The sequence below is a fragment of the Zootoca vivipara genome, chromosome 8 (assembly GCF_965207765.1).
Source record: "Zootoca vivipara chromosome 8, rZooViv2.hap1.1, whole genome shotgun sequence".
In the NCBI taxonomy this organism is placed as follows: domain Eukaryota; kingdom Metazoa; phylum Chordata; class Lepidosauria; order Squamata; family Lacertidae; genus Zootoca; species Zootoca vivipara.
Window position 1 is genome coordinate 24,672,127 of NC_142591.1, and position 19,751 is coordinate 24,691,877.

Here is a 19,751-nt window from a genome sequence, read left to right on the forward strand (position 1 = left end):
AAGTGTAGGGGAGCCCATAATTAGATAGCTCAGCCTACATTCTAGCTGTGACATAAAACATATGACCTCGTGGGTAACTCTTATTGAGGCTTACGTTGGGAGCCTTCATTTGAAGATCAAGCCACAGATTTTTGGGTTGCAGGGGAATGATCTGGCCCCAGCCCAGTGGCAGAACATTCAGCTTTGCATGCAGAAGGCTCTGGGTTCAATCCCTGGCGTTTCCAGGTCAGAGTGGGACCGACCCCCCTCGGACACCCTGGAGAGCTGCTGCCTGTCAGTGTGGACAATACTGAGCTAGTTCTTACGTTCCTATGATCATCCTGCGATGATGTCAAATGTATGGCTCTTCCACTCTCCCTGTTCCCCGGAGCCATCATCCTCACTTCCAGCTGAATGCACCGAAAATCTGCTTGCCAAAAGAAAGATGGAAATTCAAGGCCGGGAGATTTCTTTTTGAAACAGGACAGGTTTTCTGTTCCAGGCACAAACGTTTTGTTTGGATGTTTTATTAGGATTTATTTATGGGGATGTTTTATTCTGTCATGTTTGTTTGCTTGCTTTTGCTTATTCGCAATGATGTGAAATAGCTTCCTTTCCCCCTTTAAGTGCTTCAGTAAGACTGGATGTTACTGGAGGAGGCATGAGGCTGTCTGTCTCTCCTCTCCCTCCTCTCCCTGATAATGTGTTGTAAAGAGAAATATGTGGTGAGGATTTACTGTGCTTTTATTTTCAGCAGCACCCCCCCCCCAGCAGAAACCAACAAAGTGGAGGAGGCGGGGGATTTCAGAGGTGACATCGCATCACATGTTTTGATTTGCTGCGAGGAGGAGTAGATGGAGAGCTGCTGTTTTCAATGACATCAGCCTAGTTCTCCAAATTCTAGATGCAGTCGAAGGCTGTAGCTGCACACCACGTACTAGGGAATACACCCATTGGACTCAGTGGGATTTATTTCTCAGCAAAGTGCTTCAGGTTGCATTGTATGCCATGTCCCAGAGTGTAGGTCTGGGAGGAAGATACGGATGCAAAGGACAAAGAGTAAGATGCATGTTGAAAAATGTGCAGGTTTGCTGCTTGAGAGTCTCTGTTTTAAGGTTTGTTTGTATGTATATCAGCAATCTGTGTTGTGGTCAGGGGGAAGCACTTAGAAAGGTCTGGCATCAGCTTAGACAAGAAGAGAGCCAGTGTTCTGCATTAACCAGGCTTGGCATTTCCATTGTGCTAGGTAAAGGTAACGGGACCATTAGGTCCAGTCACGGAGGACTCTGGGGTTGTGGCACTCATCTCGCTTTATTGGCTGAGGGAGCTGGCGTACAGTCATGTGGCCAGCATGACTAAGCCACTTCTGGTGAACCAGAGCAGTGCATAGAAATGCCATTTACCTTCCCGCCAGAGCGGTGCCTATTTATCTACTTGCACTTTGACGTGCTTTCAAACTGCTAGGTTGGCAGGAGCTGGGACCGAGCAATGGGAGCTCACCCCGTCGCGAGGATTCGAACAGCCAACCTGTGGACCTCCAGATGTTGTTGGTCTACAACTCCCATCAGCCTCAGCCAACAAGGACATTGAACAGGGATGATGGGAGTTGGAGTCCAACAACATCTGGAGGGCCAGATGTCCCCATTATACAGGATAGATACCTATAGATGCTTAGCTTCAGATACAGAAGGGTATCAAGTGCACTGGAGGGGTTTTCGGCGCCATAGGCTATTGGTGAAAAAGCAGAATGTTTCAGTGTTTGGCTATGGCATCCCCAATTTTAAAGACTCAGTAGTACAATTTTGCTGATCGGCAAAACAAAGGATGCCAAAATACTTTTAAAACAGGCTTCCTCAACCTCGGCCCTCCAGATGTTTTGAGACTACAATTCCCAGCATCCCTGACCACTGGTCCTGCGAGCTAGGAATCATGGGAGTTGTAGGCCAAGAACATCTGGAGGGCCGAGGTTGAGGAAGCATGTTTTAAAATGTTAGCTGCAAGTCCTTTTCCACTTTGCAGAAACTTGGTATCTAAGTAATAGGAAAGCAAGCACCCAGTGATCTTTGTGGTGTGAAATATATTTACTGTGAAGTAAAATATATGACATTTTTTTGACGCACAATCTCAGAGTTTATTGTCAGAAAGAATGCGCAGAAGAAAGAGGAGTGCTCTGTTATGTTACTAACAAGAAACAAGGTTCAAGTCTCTGTGGATTTGAATTCTGGAAAAGGATGAGCAGGCAAACCAGATTGAGTCTAGACAATAATTAATCTAATGGTTGAGAGTGAAACTTCTGAACAGTTTCTCCCCAAAGCTGGTAGTCCATATTCTTATTGCCTTATATATATGTAAATGCATACATGCATATTTTCCCCCTTTCCTGTCTTCAGTTTAAGTACCAGGCAAAACTAATACAGCTTTAATACACTATGCAGGAAACGCACACCTAATTTAAAATAATTAGATAATAAAAGCTGGGAATTTTAACTGAAAAGCATAAAAACGTTAGTGCTGAAATCTGCACTCTGCTCCTACGGAATGGATAGACCATTTGGCATTCTATCCATAAGAATACTAACTTCAAATATATACCCAGCTGCTTTCACCTTCTTCTAAATATTGCATGCAAGCAGTTTCTTAAGAGGGAAATATGCGAAGACATTTTGTTGAAACTGGAAGATGGAAGACACAACCCTTTTAGAATATTACAACATGAAATGATGAAATCTCGCTGCAGTTGTAAAGGGAGGAGGGGAAGCATCTGTAGGAGTGAAATTTGAGCGTCCCAGAACAAAAGGCTTTACAAATTACCATAACCTTTGAAACAAACATGATTGTCAGACGGGAACCTCTGTGACCTTACTGTCACTCAGTGTGGTTTTGAGCACACTATGTGAACCTTGAGGAAAACATCGCTGTGCATCAATCCTGAAGTTGTCATACTGTACCTCGCTTGTAGGGGTTGCAAGGAAAAAGTCAGGCAGGAACCTGTGCAGCAGAGGGGAGATGCATCCAGGAAAATTCATTCTTTTATTGCATACATTTGGGTTGATAAACTTGAAGGAATGTGAGCTTTCGAGCCTCAGAAGGCTGTCCTTCAGACAAATGGAAAGCAGGTGATACAGCTCATTATAGCAACATGAATCAGAGCTTCTAAGCAAATGCAGTTCATCAACAGCACACATTTTAGTTAGATTATATTTCAGGAAAGAGACTCATGGGCTTGTCAAAGATAATGTCTGACATGGCTTAATAACAACTTCAATCTTATCTCCTAACTCACTTGCAGGATTGAATATGGGGGGCCTCAGTGCATCCACACAATGTTTTAATTCAACCCCAGACTCTCTGTCAATGTAGCCATATATGCCGGTCCATGGAATGGCAGCCGTGTTAGGGACAGGAGGATGGCCCAAGTGGTCATTGCAAGGGAACATCCTAGCAGGCCAGCATAAGGGATGCACCTTTCAGCTCTGACCTGCTACACTCTGTCATTTCTCAAACTGGCTATCTAGAAAAACTATGGTCCAGTGAAGTGTTAAAGTATTTGCATGACAGGCCACATGACTCCCCTGACCCCACCCCCTTCAGTTTGTGATGTCCTTACATTGACCACCATTTTCAAAATATCCAGAAGAAACGTATTGGACATGAAGGTGCCAAGAAGTGTTCGGAATTTGTTTGTGGCATCAACTCCAAATTTATGCATGGGCAAGCTTGTTCCGGGTTCATATCTACTTAGGCCATTTTATTACTCTTGGCAGAATTTTTAAAAATATAAAATATCAAGCCTTGATTAAAATTAAAGTTCAAAGTACCCCAGAGACTGGAACCTCTTAAAATTGTCCTGGCTTTAATGTAAGAGGCCATAATTACATATGAACAAGCAGGAAGAATATGGCCTACAGCTTCATTGGCCTAAATTAATCTAATCTTGAATAATTTTCTGCACTTTGAAATACATTTTTCATGGGTGTAGATCGGGGGTGCTGGATCCTGGGGCCTGTGTCCTTTTGGGGTCCCCTATATTTTTGGGGTAGGGGTTACAATTGTAGTATAGTGGCTAGAGAGTTGGACTAAAATGCAGGAGGCCTTTTACTAGGCTAGGCCATGTGGGAGGGGACTGTTATGTATTGGTTTAATTTGTGTACATGAGTTCCTCTGCTAGCCCTGTAACTACCTTTCCCACTCCAGGGCGATTCAAATGGGTGCGGTGACAGTTGCTATTAGTTAACTTGTTAGCACAATTTGGATCCTCACTCTGATAGGGTCCCGCCAAAATCTAAACGTATCCTTTCCCCAACCCCTGCTCCTGAGAGTATAAAAGGAGCTCACCCTTTCCCTCCAGTCAGTCAAGATTCCTACTGCAATAAAGAAGGTTGTTCTTGCTATACTTGACTCCTAGCAGTTCCTTGCTAGAGCTGACTTCACGAAGAGCTGAAATCGCACCCACGACATAACAGGGACCATATTTCTAACCCTGAACTCCTTGGAGTACCGGCAGGATGCAAATGAAATTAACCACCACATTTCTTGCCTGAAAAGCATGGGCACTGGTGTGGAAGAGACCTATTTTGCTATTGTGCTGCTCTTTTCCGGCATCTTAAGTTATGTTGGTGCAAGATAATTTCTCAGTACATGTTGCTGCCACCCACCCTTTTGAAAGTCTGGGTGTTTAAAGAGTGTGGTTTCAGGGTTTCTGTAGGATAGCTTTTCAAAGGAAACTGCAAAATAAGAGTAACCATACAAGTAGCCACACACAATGTATACATACAACATTTGGATTATGAATTAATTCGGATTAGGGTAGATACTTCTACTTTATGTTTCCCGGTAATGAAATTTCTGAAATACAATGTGTGGCACGGGGTGGGGTGGGGTGGGGATAGGGATGAAAGAAGAAGGAGAAAACCTTTCACACAGCACTTTCAATATTAACATCCAGCTCGCCATAGACATGTCGGAGAGCATCGCAATTCAAACTTGCAATCAGCTTTCGGGGGCCGGCCCGCTTTGGAACACATTTTTCTTCCCAGGTCAAGGTAGAATTCCTTGGAACTTCTCTGCAGTGAGAAAGAATAGTGTAAACATGGTGGTAGATAGGCTATAAATCTGAACTGTAATACATGAGTACGTATCTTGGTGATGGAAAAGATAACCTATGTTTTAAAGAAATGACCTATTCCCAAGAGGGTTTTGGGGTTTTTTTTGCCCTAAAGGGGGGAAATCTACAGTAGATACATCAGAATACCCCTAGAGAATTCACAGCTGTCATTCAGAAGCAAAGTAGACAACCCAAAGCAGAACAGAATTGTTTAAAGTTAACTGAGAGGCAGTGTGGTATGGTGGTGAGAGTGTTGACACCAGGGTTCAAATCCCCACTCAGCCATCAAGCTTGTAGGGTGACTTTGGACCAGTCACTGTAACTTAGCTAAACCTACATCTCAGTGTTGTTTTGTGGATAAATGAGGATGGGGCAAATCCATTCCTTGAAGAAGAGTGTGCTATCTGTTATATCACTTAAAGGTAAAGGTAAAGGGACCCCTGACCATTAGGTCCAGTCACGGATGACTCTGGGGTTGCGGCATTCATCTCGCTTTATTGGCCGAGGGAGCTGGCATACAGCTTCCGGGTCATGTGGCAAGCAAGACTAAGCCGCTTCTGGCGAACCAGAGCAGTGCACAGAAACACAGTTTACCTTCCCGCCAGAGCAGTACCTATTTATTTACTTGCAGTTTGACATACTTTCAAACTGCTAGGTTGGCAGGAGCAGGGACCGAGCAACGGGAGCTCACCTCGTCACAGGGATTCGAACCGCTGACCTTCTGATCAGCAATCCCTAGGTTCTGTGGTTTAACCCACAGCGCCACCCGCATCTCATGTTATATCACTTAATTATTAGCCATTCTGAAAATGCGTTCTCTCTAACATTGACTCTCTGCTTTGGGAGGGGGGAAACCACCCTTCAAATATCTCAACCCTAGCAAGATGACAAGAAATAACCTGGTCAGTATCGCAAAAAAGTGTCACTCCAGAATATCATTTTGCAGCAATAATAATAATAATAATAATAATAATAATAATAATAATAATAATATGTTACAGAAGACTGGAGGGTGCACTTCCAACAGGACCTTGTCCGGAGATAATTTTTTTAAAAAACCCTGCAATATATCCCAAAGGATTATTTTAATTTTAATTTTTTTTGCTAATAGAATAAAACTCCACTAATTCCATTTGCCTGGAGTAACCTTAGTGATGGATGATTCTCAGTAATGTGTTAAGCCATCAACACTGACTGGTCATTTATCATCTTCCATCCACAGAAACAAATGGGATTATTATTTAAATAATCTGCTATGATTTGTTTTATCTAAGTATAATTTGCAGCTTCTATCCAAGGCAAATGAGAACTCAATCAGCACTATGTGTTCTTCTTTTTCTAAAAGGCAGCTTCTAGTCTTCATGGTTTTGGAGAAGATCATGAAATTGCGCAAATCCAGAAACCCGCCGGAACTATTTATTTATTGTTAAAATAAAAATCTGGTGTGTGTAAAAACAAGACCTGTCCATCAAGTCCGTCAAATCACTATGAAAGAAAACCATCATAGCATTTATATAGCAGCCTTTATAGCAGTCAGATCACTTTATAAACATTGTTAGCAGCCTTCGCTGCAACCTTGTATGACTATCTTCATACTAAAGATGGTGGGGTTCATGAGTTAGGTTGCAATCCTAACCCCGACTAACCTGGAACTAAGCCCTATTGAATTCAATAGGATTTACTTTTGAATTGACATGATCAGGATTGTGCTGTTAGGTGATATATTAACAGTGCACCTCCTGGATCACAATCCACACTTTTAGTCTGCAAGCCTAACCACATCTACACAGAAGTACCGGTAAGATCTGTTGAATTCAATCGTGTTTACTCCCAGATAAATGCAGTTAGGATTGCAACCTTAGATTATCTCAGGGAGATACTATGACAGTGTTATGTTTTATATTGCACCGGCATGCATTGCGTCACTGTAAGTCAGGCATGTCCAAAGTCCGTTTCGGGGGCCTAATCTGGCCCGCCAGTCAATTTAATCCGGCCCATGGCAGTTTATTTCCTGTGGTAAAATCCTAAAAAAAAAAGCTCAACAACTTCAATCCTAAAAAAAAGGTCAACAATTCTTTGGTCGGCCCTCACGCATGTTCACTTCATCAAATCTGGCACTCTTTGAAAAAAGTTTGGACACCCCAACGCAGGTTGGGCAGTCAATGCTATAACCGCAGATTTCTTACCTAAACAGCTTTGTGGTTGGTTTCAGTAGACCAGGCCCATCAAGTCGGACCCAGACGTCAGTGAGTTTCTGTTTCAGTGGGTTGGCAAATTCCACTATCACTGCCATTTCCTTGCCAACTACCTTTTCCCCAGGAACCTGTGGAAAGGATGCAAATCAAAAATCAGATGAACTTAAATATGTAAACAAGTCTATATTAATGTATATTTGACATGAACGGTAGTCCGTGTTGCATTTGGCTGTCAGTGATTGATCCAACCCAATGGCTCATTTTGGCTTTCACAAAAATGCCTATGTGGTAGAGGAGGAGGAGGAGGAAGATTGCTATTGGACTTCCAGGCGTAGTGTGATAACCCTTAGACCTCGCCCTGGCAATACCTCCTGTGGTTTGGCGAGTCTTTCGTCTGACAAGGACAGAAGGAATTAGCACTTTTGAAACAAAAAGGGAAGAAAGAAAAATGCTGCCACGGTGCACAATGCATAATTCATGGCAACATCTGTGGTATGTCACATTTATCTTAACACATGAGAATCAGTCAGTTCAGCCTATGCTTGTTACGGCTTTATGAATTATATTAAACCTTCATTTCTTCCTCCCTGGTCTTTTTTCTCTTTCTTTTTTCTTTTTTAAAGAGAGGGATCATGCTTTCTCAGTTGAATCAGACGGCAAGCTGCTCCACAGAAGGAACCAATTTGAGTTTGTATTCAGAATATCTTACCTCTCCTCCCCTCATACTCAGATACACATGATACTCTTTTGACAGAAACCAGGGGTGTCAGGCTTCTTTTCTCCCCTAACCATTGGTTCCTTGCCCTTTTGCTTGAAGAAGACTTCCAAAAAGCAAAGGAAGTGCAGTAATGATGGGTAACAAAGCTGGCCAGGTAAGTCCAATGGTGTGTTTATTTGGATTTTGCTTTCCATTCACCAAGTTTACTATTCCTACTTCACAGCACTGGTGGTGGAAGAGGAATGCGGGGGGGAGCGCACCGCCCCCGGTAGCACAATCCCGGTGGGGTGCCATCGTGGCTGCCCCCCGCCCACGCTGGGCACCATGCCCCCGCAGGTGGTGTGCCATGCCCCCGGGGCACATGCCAGCCCTGCCCCCGCCTGCTCTCCACCTCTGGTGCCAGAGCATGAAGCCCCACCACTGCTTCACAGCAGATGGGGAGACCTGAGCAATCTAGGAGGTTTAACCCAGGGAAGCTGATATATGCTGCTCAGCTTTGGCCATAAATAAATAAATAAATAAATAGGTAAATAAATAAATAAATAAATAAATGGATTATACATTTTTAAAAATGTGGTTACTGAAGATACAAGCTCGAAAGCAAAGTTCATTTGACTTATTGGCTTCCTCTGCGGAATGCTCGGAAAAGGCACACTATCGGTTTGAGGACACTGCCGATCAACATTTGCCCAGGCTAATTAGATACACAAAGGCTGCAGCTGGAGGAGAGTTTTGAACCACCCTTCGTGTTTGGTGAGAAGAAGCCATTTCCCCATCAAACTTCCAAGATTTTCTGAGCTTGTATTTGTGGAACATATTGTGCTTCTTTTGGTGCACACATGCTTCTCATAGCCCGTACGGCTGTTGCCTGAAAAAGTGCTATAGTCACTCTGGCGTGCCCACTCAAGCTACGGTTGAGGAACCTGTGTGTTTTTCCAGATGTTGCTGGATGACCCCTCCCATTATTCCTGACAGTTGGCCATGCTGGCTGGGACTAAAGGGAGTCAACAACATCTGGAGGGCCCATAGGTTACCAAACCAAAGTATTGCCATGTATGAGGCCACCACCTTGCTGAAGTGGATCCAGGTCTGTTCAGTGCCTGGATGGGTGATCATCTGGTAACCACACGGACACCATCTTGGGTTCCTCTATGCAAGCAAGACAGGATATGCAACAAAAAAATGAATAATATATTCCCTCCCCTATCAGATTCTGGAGCTTCCTTATCCATCTCACTTCATCTTCTAGTACAGTGGTCCTCAACCTTGGGCCTCCAGATGTTTTGAGACTACAATTCCCATCACCCCTGACCACTGGTCCTGCTAGCTAGGGATCATGGGAGTTGTAGGCCATAAACATCTGGAGGCCCAAGGTTGAGGACCACTGTTCTAGTATACCAAGTCCCAATGGACAGATGAGCTGAGACTCAGAATACAACTGGAATCAGAGCAGCAGCACTCTGCTGGGGATGGGTGAATCTGTCGATTCTGATTTCTCCTAAGTTTCTAATTTTCTTTCATTCTTAAGTTCAGTTCTTCACATTTCCACATCATTTTCTGATGATTAGTATTTTAATAAATAAGTCCTCATGAAAATCCACTGGCATTTTCGTGCAAACCTCTCCAGATAGACACATATTCTCCCAAACATAATGCATTTCTGTACGCTATTTTCACCAGTATATGAATTTTCACGTAGACTTTCCCCGCAGGATATGCATTTTTATACAGGTGAGTTGGCTGGAGGACTGCATTGCAAAATCTGGAGCCTTTTGAAGGAGGGCTGTGTTCCGGGTTCATGTATTGCTTCAGAAAGTGCAAATTAGCTAGGCTGGCCTTTTAAAAAATGCGGCCTGAATCAAATCGATGCCCACCCTCCTCAACTTGTTGCCACCCCTGAAACTGACCTTAAGGAGCAGCTGGGGTATTTTCAACACAGTGCTCTTCTGCCTGGCCAGGATCTTCTCGGTTTCTTTGACACGGGCTGTGACAAAGAAATGTAGGGAGGCTTGCTCCAGCAACTGGCTCATGTACTCGCTCGACTTGATTAGCACCTCGACAGTTTGAGCTGACAAGAGGAACAAACAAACAGAGAAAACACAACTGAAGCCTGAAAGCAATATAGTTGCCAGTTATTACTTCCAGTCCTGCTGATGCCGTATTACCCATAGGCCATCAGATGCAATAAAGATGCTGCTCACAGGGAGGGTCAAAGCTTTCAAAGGCACAATGAAGCTTTCCAGTTGTAGAACTGCTGGATTCTTTGCTGTGATCTAAACACAGCAGTGACATTGGGGGTGGAGGACTAGAATGGAGATTCAGATCGTTTTTAACCCATGGAAATAAAAGCCATTTCTGCAGCTAGGAGTGCCGGTAATAGGAAGTTAGCCCCTGACGCAGAAGGCATTTCATTGGAGAGGCACTTTCCCCTTGTGTAAGGATGGGTCAAACTGGCAATTTCGGTTCTGTTCTCCAGTTCAGTTTTCCACATTTCCACACCAGTTTGCGATTTCCTTCCCTTTTCTTTTTTTTAAAAAAAGGTCATCGTGAAAATCCACCAGCATTTTAGTGTGAGTTTCTTCTAATGGACACATTTTTATATGCAATTTCTCCTAGTCTAAACATTTTTGAAAAGCAGCTTCTACTAATGTGTGGGTTTTTTTTTTTTTGCTATTTGCACTATACATGCAGTTATGTGCACAATTTATCCCAGTACGCGAATTTTGCACGCACTGCTTGACCAGAGGACCGCACTGCAAAATTCTGAGAATCGCAAGTTCCGAAGGACGGCCATGATTTTGGTTTGTGTATTGTTTCATGAAGTGTAAATTAAGTAGTTTCTCCCTTAAATGTGAACTTAATCAAGTTTCTCCCCCATCCATACTCTTGTGAGGTTTTGAATCCCTATAACAGAGGGTTTTTTGTTTTTTGACATGCATCTCCTAGGATGATAATAGGATAGGATTTTTTTCAGAGTTGCAGAGCTGGTCAGCAGCCTCAAAGAGCAGTACTGTATGCTTCTGACCTCTAGCTACATTTCCAGATGTAACAAAAAATCCCAACCCTTCACACTCAGGCTGCCATGTGAAAAAGATGTGCTGATTCTCCCTCTTTGTTCCACCCACATCAAAATGGAGCCCCTGCTTTCATTCTTATGACTATTCCCAGGCAACCATCTGACCTAGATTTCCAAGACCTGTCAGGAGCTGTTTGATGTGGCCCCTCTGCTGCAAAGGAATTACACAATACCCCTCTAAGTCTTAACCTTAGATGAAACTTAGAAATAGTCATGTCTAACACTCCCTGCCTCCACCAAAAAAAGGGGGGGGAAAGGGAAAGGAGATTTGCTACGGGATGAGCAAATCTTATTTTTTCACACTTTAGAAAAGAGTGAGTGGGAGAAACATTTCAAGATAAAACCAACAAGGAGTCTCGTGAAACCTTCAAGATTAACAAAGTTATTGTGGCATAAGATTTTGTAGGCTACATATTATGCCAAAACGAATCTGTCAATTTTTAAGGTGGCTACTAGCCTCTTTTGTTGTTTTTTGGCACAACAGACTCGGAAGAATAGCCCTCTGGAAGTCTGAGAAGAAGATTGCAAACCTAACCATCCTAAGAAGTTGTTAAGTATAATTGATTTAATTCACACAGAAAGAAAAGGTATGTGTATTAATGAAGGTTTAAAATGAAAAATAGCTAAATGTGTATTGCTAACATTGGGTTTTCTTCCAAGCTTGTTTTCTAAAGGATCCTGATCTCCTTAATGGGTTAATGAATAACTGTTGATAGTTACAGGTAGGTAGCTGTGTTGGTCTGAGTCGAAGCAAAATAAAAAAATTCCTTCAGTAGCACCTTAAAGACCAACTAAGTTTATATTTTGGTATGAGCTTTCGTGTGCATGCACACGAAAGCTCATACCAAAATATAAACTTAGTTGGTCTTTAAGGTGCTACTGAAGGAATTTTTTAACTGTTGATAGTTCTCTATTACTCTAAACTGTTGTGACCTTGGATCAGGTGACAAAGATATTGAGTTGCAAATTCACCATCTTGAAAGGGTGGTAGCTGATAGTCTTTCTCTGGCAACTGAGAATAAAAGGATGCAAATGAAGCTCTCATGAAGGGAGAATAAACAGCCTAAGTCAAGAAAGAGAGAGAGAGGCCTTTGCTTATAGGTCTGTTTGGATTATTTCATATTTTCTAAGATGCCGAGCCTGTGCTGGACAGCACAAGACATAGTATGGATATTTTGTGATGTATCTTTTGATGCTTATGTTTTCTTTTTGAAGAGTTCTGCCAGTAAAAGTTTGAATAATATTTTATGGAAGTGAGAGCTGGACCATAAAGAAGGCTGATTGCCGAAGAATTGATGCTTTTGAATTATGGTGCTGGAGGAGACTCTTGAGAGTCCCATGGAGTGCAAGAAGATCAAACCTATCCATTCTTAAGGAAATCAGCACTGAGTGCTCACTGGAAGGACAGGTCCTGAGGCTCCAATACTTTGGCCACCTCATGAGAAGAGAAGACTCCCTGGAAAAGACCCTGATGTTGGGAAAGATTGAGGGCACCAGGAGAAGGGGACGACAGAGGATGAGATGGTTGGACAGTGTTCCCGAAGCTACTAACATGAGTTTGACCAAACTGCAGGAAGCAGTGGAAGACAGGAGTGCCTGGCGTGCTCTGGTCCATGAGGTCACGAAGAGTCGGACATGACTAAATGACTAAACAAGAACAAATATTTTTATGGACCTGGACAACGATTCAATCCCAAAAGGAGTCAGTTCTTATGCTTCCAGTTGCTTCAAACTGCGCAATATTAATTTCTGCAACAGAAGTATGCCATACTGAAGTAGCAGCAAACGCAATACAGGCCACGTAGGACTGCACATGTAGAGGAGACTAGAATTGTGACCAGGAAGTTGCTAGTTCTGCTTAGGCCCGGGAAAGCCAAGAGAGGCAACAAGTGTCCTCAAATGCAGTGCCATTTCAGATGTCCGTCTGAGAGGGGCCAAAGAGATTCCATTGAGTGAGGGGCAAGATTCTTAGCAACTTTTAAAGGGCTGCTATGAGTGATAAAAATTTTTTAACAGCCATATATTTTTACGAATAATTGTTAGGTTTTCTTCTGTGTTTTATTTATCTCACGATAGCTAACAATCATATTGATACTGGTCAAAGAGTCACTTTTAACCTCAGGGAAACCTCAAACTCCATAAGGTCATTTTATAACATACAGTCTGAGAGTTGCCAGAAAAAAGATAGGCATTCCTGACAAAGACTCCCTTGTGGGGAAAGAAAGTGGATGACCCCCCCCTCTCCTGAGCAGTGCCTGTGTGCCTACTGTCCTTTAAAAAGCTAAATTTAACTGAACAGAACTGATAGCCCCTTTGAAGACATTTGAAGTATTCAGATTCTTAAACTTGATTTCCACCTACACAATGCCTTTAATCATGATTTGGAAGACCATGTGCTCGGTTTCTGTTTGAAAATGTGCTTTGCTCCTTTCTTTCCATAACACAAATGCACATAGATCACTGTAGGGTTCTTTTTCATTTGTACCTATCAAAAAGTCTGGCCAACATGTAACAAGATGGGTTGTTCAACTCTGCCTTCCATGCATAGGGTATGCATGTGGGTAAGTTGTAGGAGCAACCCAAGCCATTGGCTTTCAGGACCCTCTGCCTCTATGCAAAGAAACATTTTGTGTGAACTGATACCTATTGTCAGGGACCATGCTGAGGAGGAATTGCACTGAGGAGGAATGGTGGGAGCCGCCCCTTCCCCCTGACCCTGAGTCTTCCCAGGAGCAGGAGGACAGTATAGATTTAGAACAGTGGTTTGCAGAGGGGCGTAGTTCAGAAGGCAGAAGCTGGGAAATACTGGACAGGGAACAGCTAGGAGAAGAAACATGGGAAGAAAGAGGGTTAACAGATTCACAGTCTCTGGACAGCATTCCCCACCACCACAATCCCCAAGGACATGGAGAGTTCAGAGAGTGTCAGAACAGAAAGCGCAGAAGCTACAAACTCAGATTACAAGATGTAGGAGTGACACAGATTAATAGGGACAGGGGGGTGAGCCTTAATTGGGAGCACCGCCATTCTAGGGAGACGCTTTCTTTTGTCTCTCACTGTGATTATTAAAGAAACTAACTGGTAAGACTTTCCTTTCGTTTGATCTGCTTATTTTCTGCCACAGAGGAGGAAGCCGATTCCCTGAAGCCTGACACCTATGCAAGGCCTTGTGGATGTGAGTCCGTCCAACCCATGTGATTACATCATGATTTTAAGGCTCACTCCCTCAACCCATTCAAAGGTGCACAACTCTGTGGACATCCCCACAATAGCCTGCAATCCCCAGTGTCTTTGCTGCTTTTCATCATCAGCATCATCATAGCTGTCAAGTTCTCCCTTTTTTGAGGGAAATTCCCTTATGCTAAATAGGCTTCCTCGTGAGAAAAGGGAAAACTAGACAGCTATCATCATCATCATCATCATCATGCAGCAAGTCCCCCATAGGTCACCACAGAGGCACTCCACTACATCAGAAGGCAAACTTAGAAGCAGGTTAGCATTGATGTGCATCAGGTTTTTTTTTAATGTAATAAAAAACTGGGAATTGTGGCATGGAGGAGAGAACACAGAGTGGCAACCCAGCTCCCTCAGCTGCCATGATCCAGGAGAAGTGGTCTCATGGCTCTGTCTCAATCTTATACCAGATGAAGACTACTGTTCTAACTGGCTTTTGTGTAATTCTGTCTCTACTGTTTGCTGCTGCTTCCCTTCTGTTGCTGCTAATCCTGAGCTTTTTAAAACCCTTTAATTAATTTGAATTTTTACATGTTGTCAATAGATTAAGTATTTCATATTATATTACAGTTGCTGTAAGATGCTTTGAACATTTTAAATACATAAAACATTCCCTTTGGTTTCTTGCATCATATTCTACTGTGATCATTAAAATGCAGAAACATATTCTTGCCTTACCTTTCATGGGTTCCAGTTTCACATCAAAACTGTGGTTCTTGAATTCAGCCTTTGGGACTCCAGTATAGAACACAATGTTGCCAGAAAGGTAAGATGTGGCAGTGTACAGATTTGGGGTGTTGTTTCGAAAAGTAATGTTAACATTGATATCACTGCCAAGTGTTGAGTCTTCCACTGAAAAGTCCATGTCAACCTCTGCAGTAGACACAACATCCTGGGTGTGAGATTTTTTAACACCATACATCAGGGCAGTCTCCAGGGCCAGTCGTTCTTCATCTGTGCCTGCAAAACAAATGGAAAATAGGTTTTTTAAAAAACATGTGAACCATGGTCGTGTTCCCACATCATGCTCAACCGTGAGCAAGAAAGAACCACAGTGAACTCATGTACTCTCCTTCTCCCTGGGAGAAGTGTTTCTCTTTCCCTTTAACCACAGTTTGTTGTGTGATTTGCTATGATAAACTGTGGTTAGCACTAAACTCAAGTTAATTATAAGCAAGCCCAACTTCAAATTATAGTTTCTGAAGCTGGCTTGTTGAAACAAAACTTAGTTCAGTTTAGCTACAGTTACATATCCAGACGACGTGGCAAACTTTGGTTAACTAAAAGTGGCAGCCAACATTCTCAAGCTCCCCTTATTACTCAAAGCATATTTACGGTATATGGTCTAGAAAATCTAAGGAAGAAAAATGTCAGAGGCAATGGAGAAAGAAGAGGGAGAGACATGAGTGTAACAGGAGGTAGATATGTTGAAGTACAGTGATATAAATATATATATATACATATATATATTAGTTAGAATCAAAGAGTTAAAGTGAAGATTCACAGAAGAGCTAGGCACCATGCAAGTGAGTTAGAAGGGGTTTTAAGCAGAAAGGGGCAGCAAACCCAGCAGTTGGTGGGTCGTAGGATAAATCTGGCCCTTGCTGGAAGAAACATACCTGACATTTGTTCAGGTGCCTCATCAGAGTGAGCAACGTCTTAGCATTTCAGACTAAATATTGGGAGTTCCAGGTTCAAATCACTACCGGTAGGTCTGTTTGGGCCAGTCATGGTGTCTCAGCAGGTTCAGAAAATTATAAGCCTGCTAAGATATGAACTAGCCTTGTGGGTGTGCATGCCACCCCTCTGTTCTTTTCTTGCAAACAACAAGGGTGTGCATGCAAACAAACAAACAAACAAACAAACAAACCTGGAACTCTCCAATTAGCAATAGTTTCCTGTTTCATTGAACCTGGAAACCTGTAGTTGACAGCTTTGGAATATCAAGGCAGCTTCTGAATCACAGCTTTATGGTTCAGATTAATCAGATGAACTCGCTAGTTGAAGAGTTCCTTGTTTATTTGCTCTTGTCAAAAGAGGAACTCAAGGGCTGCATGAACACCCATAAGACTTGCTCATATCCCAGCTTATTAAGCTGTGGTGCTATTGTCCGAATGTAATCATTGGGGAAAGTTGCTTTGAATGGACAATAGGTGGAGAGGGGTGGAGTTGCTTTGTGGATCTGTGGACTGATATAAATGAAACTTCATTCAGGTAATTATTGAGTTTTGCCATGAAATTACCTTCTTTGAATTTGTAGAGCTCAGTAATGTCCCTCACTTTATCCCCGCCCTCTTCTTTGGTCACGATTAATTTGCCAATCTGGGTCTTGTCAACATGTTGAACCACCTTAGTTCCATTTTTCATTGCTTTTGAGTATACAACATCACTGTTCACCTAAAAATGAAGCAAAGGCAGAGCGTGAAGCCATCTGCTGGCTATCTCATGAGTCAGTTGATCATTAATTCCCAAACGGTGGGCCATTAAAGAACAACAACTGTGCCACAAGAATTAGATTAATTACAAATGTATAAAGACTTCCATGAGCCCAAAGCATGAATTTACAGGGGAGGCTGCCTGATGGGTCACTTCATGAATCACTTCTATGATCTTGCCTCCATCTTGCTTTCTTCCCTTATTTCCATTCACATTTTCACTTTCTCATGCTGTGTCACTTCATTACCCTTTTCCCACTCCAGCCATCATGCCTTCTGCTCATCCAGCGTGCACAAGGAAACTTCCTATTCCATGTGAGTTAATTCAGTCTTTTCTCATCCTTCAAATCCTTTTCAATAACCCTTCTTTTACTAAGCTCTGGCTAACCAATTATAGCCTTTCATTTTCTGCTGCCAAGCTTCTCTTGTCCTATATGAGGTCTTCTCCAGGTCTCTGTTTTTTGTGCTGACTATCTTGATAAAGACTATTAATTGCCATTGCCCGGTACGAGCATTAAGATCAAGATGGTTAGTCTTTCCATGGCCTAATGATCATCAGCTGGTGATGATGCAGAGGCAGACTTTTTCATTGGTGGCATGAGTGTTATGGAACATACTCCCTGGTGAAATCCGAGAGGTTTCATCTGTATTGGCATTCTGCCGTCTTTTATAGATTCATCTGCTTACACAGACATCCCCTTGATTTCTGAATGTGAGTTGCCTATGTTAACTGTGGTGTTGTTTTACAGTGGTACCTCGGGTTACAAACTTAATTAGTTTCGGAGGTCCGTTCTTAACCTGAGGCGCGCTTTTGCTAATGGGGCCTCCTGCTGTCGCCGCGCCAGCGGTGGCGTGCGATTTCTGTTCTCATCCTGGGGCAAAGTTCTCAACCCGAGGTACTACTTCCGGGTTAGCAAAGTTTGTAACCCGAAGTGTTTGTAACCCGAGGTATCACTGTAATGGGATTGTTTTATTGCAGGTGTTTATATTATCATCTTAGTGTTAGTGTAGTAAGCTTTTATACTTTGTAAACTGCTTAGAAGCCTAACTTGGCATTAAGTAGTCTATAAATAACAAACAAACAAAAAATAAGTGGATGGCTTAACTTGACTTTACATCTTGGAGTCTCCATCATATTTCTCACTGAGACCATGTAAAGTAGAATACGGATGCATACCTCTGCAAAAACGAAAGGTGTATCAAACTGGAAGCAGACATGGCCATGCTTAATGGCTTGGATGGAAGCTGGACCACACCGATACATGCCTGAATGTGGAGAACCAAAAGGGGAAACATGTATTGAGTCTCCTGCTGTGCTACCTGAACCCTTCCACTCCTGCTTGCAAAATTACTTCTGCCCTGGTCAGCTGTCAGCCAGAGACCGTTATGAAAGCCAAGTTACCAAAAGATTATATAATGCAACTTTGCCTCTCCTAGCCAAAAAAAATAAAATAAAACCCTCCAAGGCCTCTTGGACTTATCTCAAACTGGTCATCCCAAAATGCACAGAAGCCCAAAGCATTAATTTTTTAAAAAATAAATAAATAACAATAAATACATTGCCACAGAATTTGCTGTGCCCTTTACGATCACCAGCACAGAAGGAGCTGGGGATGTTTCCCAGGATCAAGCGTATCATTTATGGCTTTCACATATGCTCCCTAACAAATGCTGTCAGACTGGGGACAGGTTGAAGCAGATCCCGTATGTTTTGATGGCAAGCACTGGGTGCTCAGAAACTGTGGCTCTGATCTCGGAACTGCCTGGACCAAATCATTACAGTGCAACCAGTATTCCACTACTAAGTCATGAAAACAGATTAGGACTTTCAATTTCAGGAGTGTACCTCTGAATACTCGATACTGGGGACAAACAATATAAGAAGGCTATAATGTTTTTGTCTTTCTTGTGGCCTCCCCAGAGGCATTTGAGTGGTCACTCTTAAAGAATGCTGGACTCAGGGGACCTTTGGTCTAATTCAGAACCATTTGTCTTAGGCTGCTTTTCTTATGAACTCACTTGACAAATCTCCTGTTCTGAAATGGATGAAACTGCATTACCAATTATCCCTGCTGACAGTGAAGGTAGGAGTTATTTTGGAGTTAAATGGTCTAATTGTCTAACCATTAGTGGCCAGCCAGTCTTGTTTTGTCTTGATTCTTCGACCAAAATGCTCCTGAGATTCAAAATATTTGATTCCAGTATAATCCAGATAGTCCAGTCCAGGCATCCCCAAACTCGGCCCTCCAGATGTTTTGGAATTACAATTCCCATCATCCCTGACCACTGGTCCTGTTAGCTAGGGATGATGGGAGTTGTAGTCCCAAAACATCTGGAGGGCCGCAGTTTGGGGATGCCTGGTCTACTCCTCTGTCTCATCTCTGAAGTTGGCTCTTCTGGCTTTCTTGAATATAGATGCTACTAAGTCTGCTGCTGTCATACTAGCGATGAAATCTCTTCAAAAAGGTCATTCAGTAATTCCTCTTTTATACCTTCATAGAGAGTTATATAAGACACAATTGCTATTCTGTTCCATGGAATTTTATTGTTAGGATGTTTGAGGGTATGCCTTTCACCCTGCCTAGCTAAGGGTCATTCCCTCACCCTTTAAGAACTCTTAACAACTTTTGTGAAAGGCAAAAAAGAGAAACCCTATCCCTTCCAAGCATATTTTCCTTAGCACGTGAAATTGAAACGTCCCATTATATTTCTACGTTTGAATCAGATATCGGTTGGGTTTTTTTCATTCCTTCTGTCTGATGTGAACCTACCATCATGCAGTGTAGCTAAGGGACGCGGGCAGCACTGTGGTCTAAACCACTGAGCCTCTAGGGCTTGCCGATCAGAAGGTCGGCGGTTCAAATCCCCGCGACGGGGTGAGCTCCCATTTCTCTGTCCCAGCTCCGGCCAACCTAGCAGTTCAAAAGCATGCCAGTGCCAGTAGATAAATAGGTACTGCTGTAGTGAGAAGGTAAATGGCATTTCCGTGCGCTCTGGCTTCTATCACGGT

At 42.8% G+C, this 19,751-nt stretch overlaps 1 protein-coding gene across 2 annotated transcripts in view; it reads right to left on the reverse strand.

The window, feature by feature from the left end:
* Nucleotides 1-2,990: 2,990 nt before the first annotated feature.
* F13A1 (coagulation factor XIII A chain) overlaps nucleotides 2,991-19,751 on the reverse strand; it is a 69,929-nt gene continuing 53,168 nt past the window's right edge. For both annotated transcript variants that reach the window (XM_035125298.3, XM_035125299.3), the window contains exons 10-15: nucleotides 17,919-18,007; nucleotides 16,550-16,703; nucleotides 14,985-15,266; nucleotides 9,904-10,064; nucleotides 7,270-7,406; nucleotides 2,991-5,042 (exon numbers count right to left, since the gene is read on the reverse strand). In XM_035125298.3, the coding sequence (XP_034981189.2) occupies nucleotides 4,895-5,042; nucleotides 7,270-7,406; nucleotides 9,904-10,064; nucleotides 14,985-15,266; nucleotides 16,550-16,703; nucleotides 17,919-18,007 (971 nt within the window). In that variant the 3' untranslated portion in view covers nucleotides 2,991-4,894. The remainder of the gene's footprint in view (nucleotides 5,043-7,269; nucleotides 7,407-9,903; nucleotides 10,065-14,984; nucleotides 15,267-16,549; nucleotides 16,704-17,918; nucleotides 18,008-19,751) is intronic.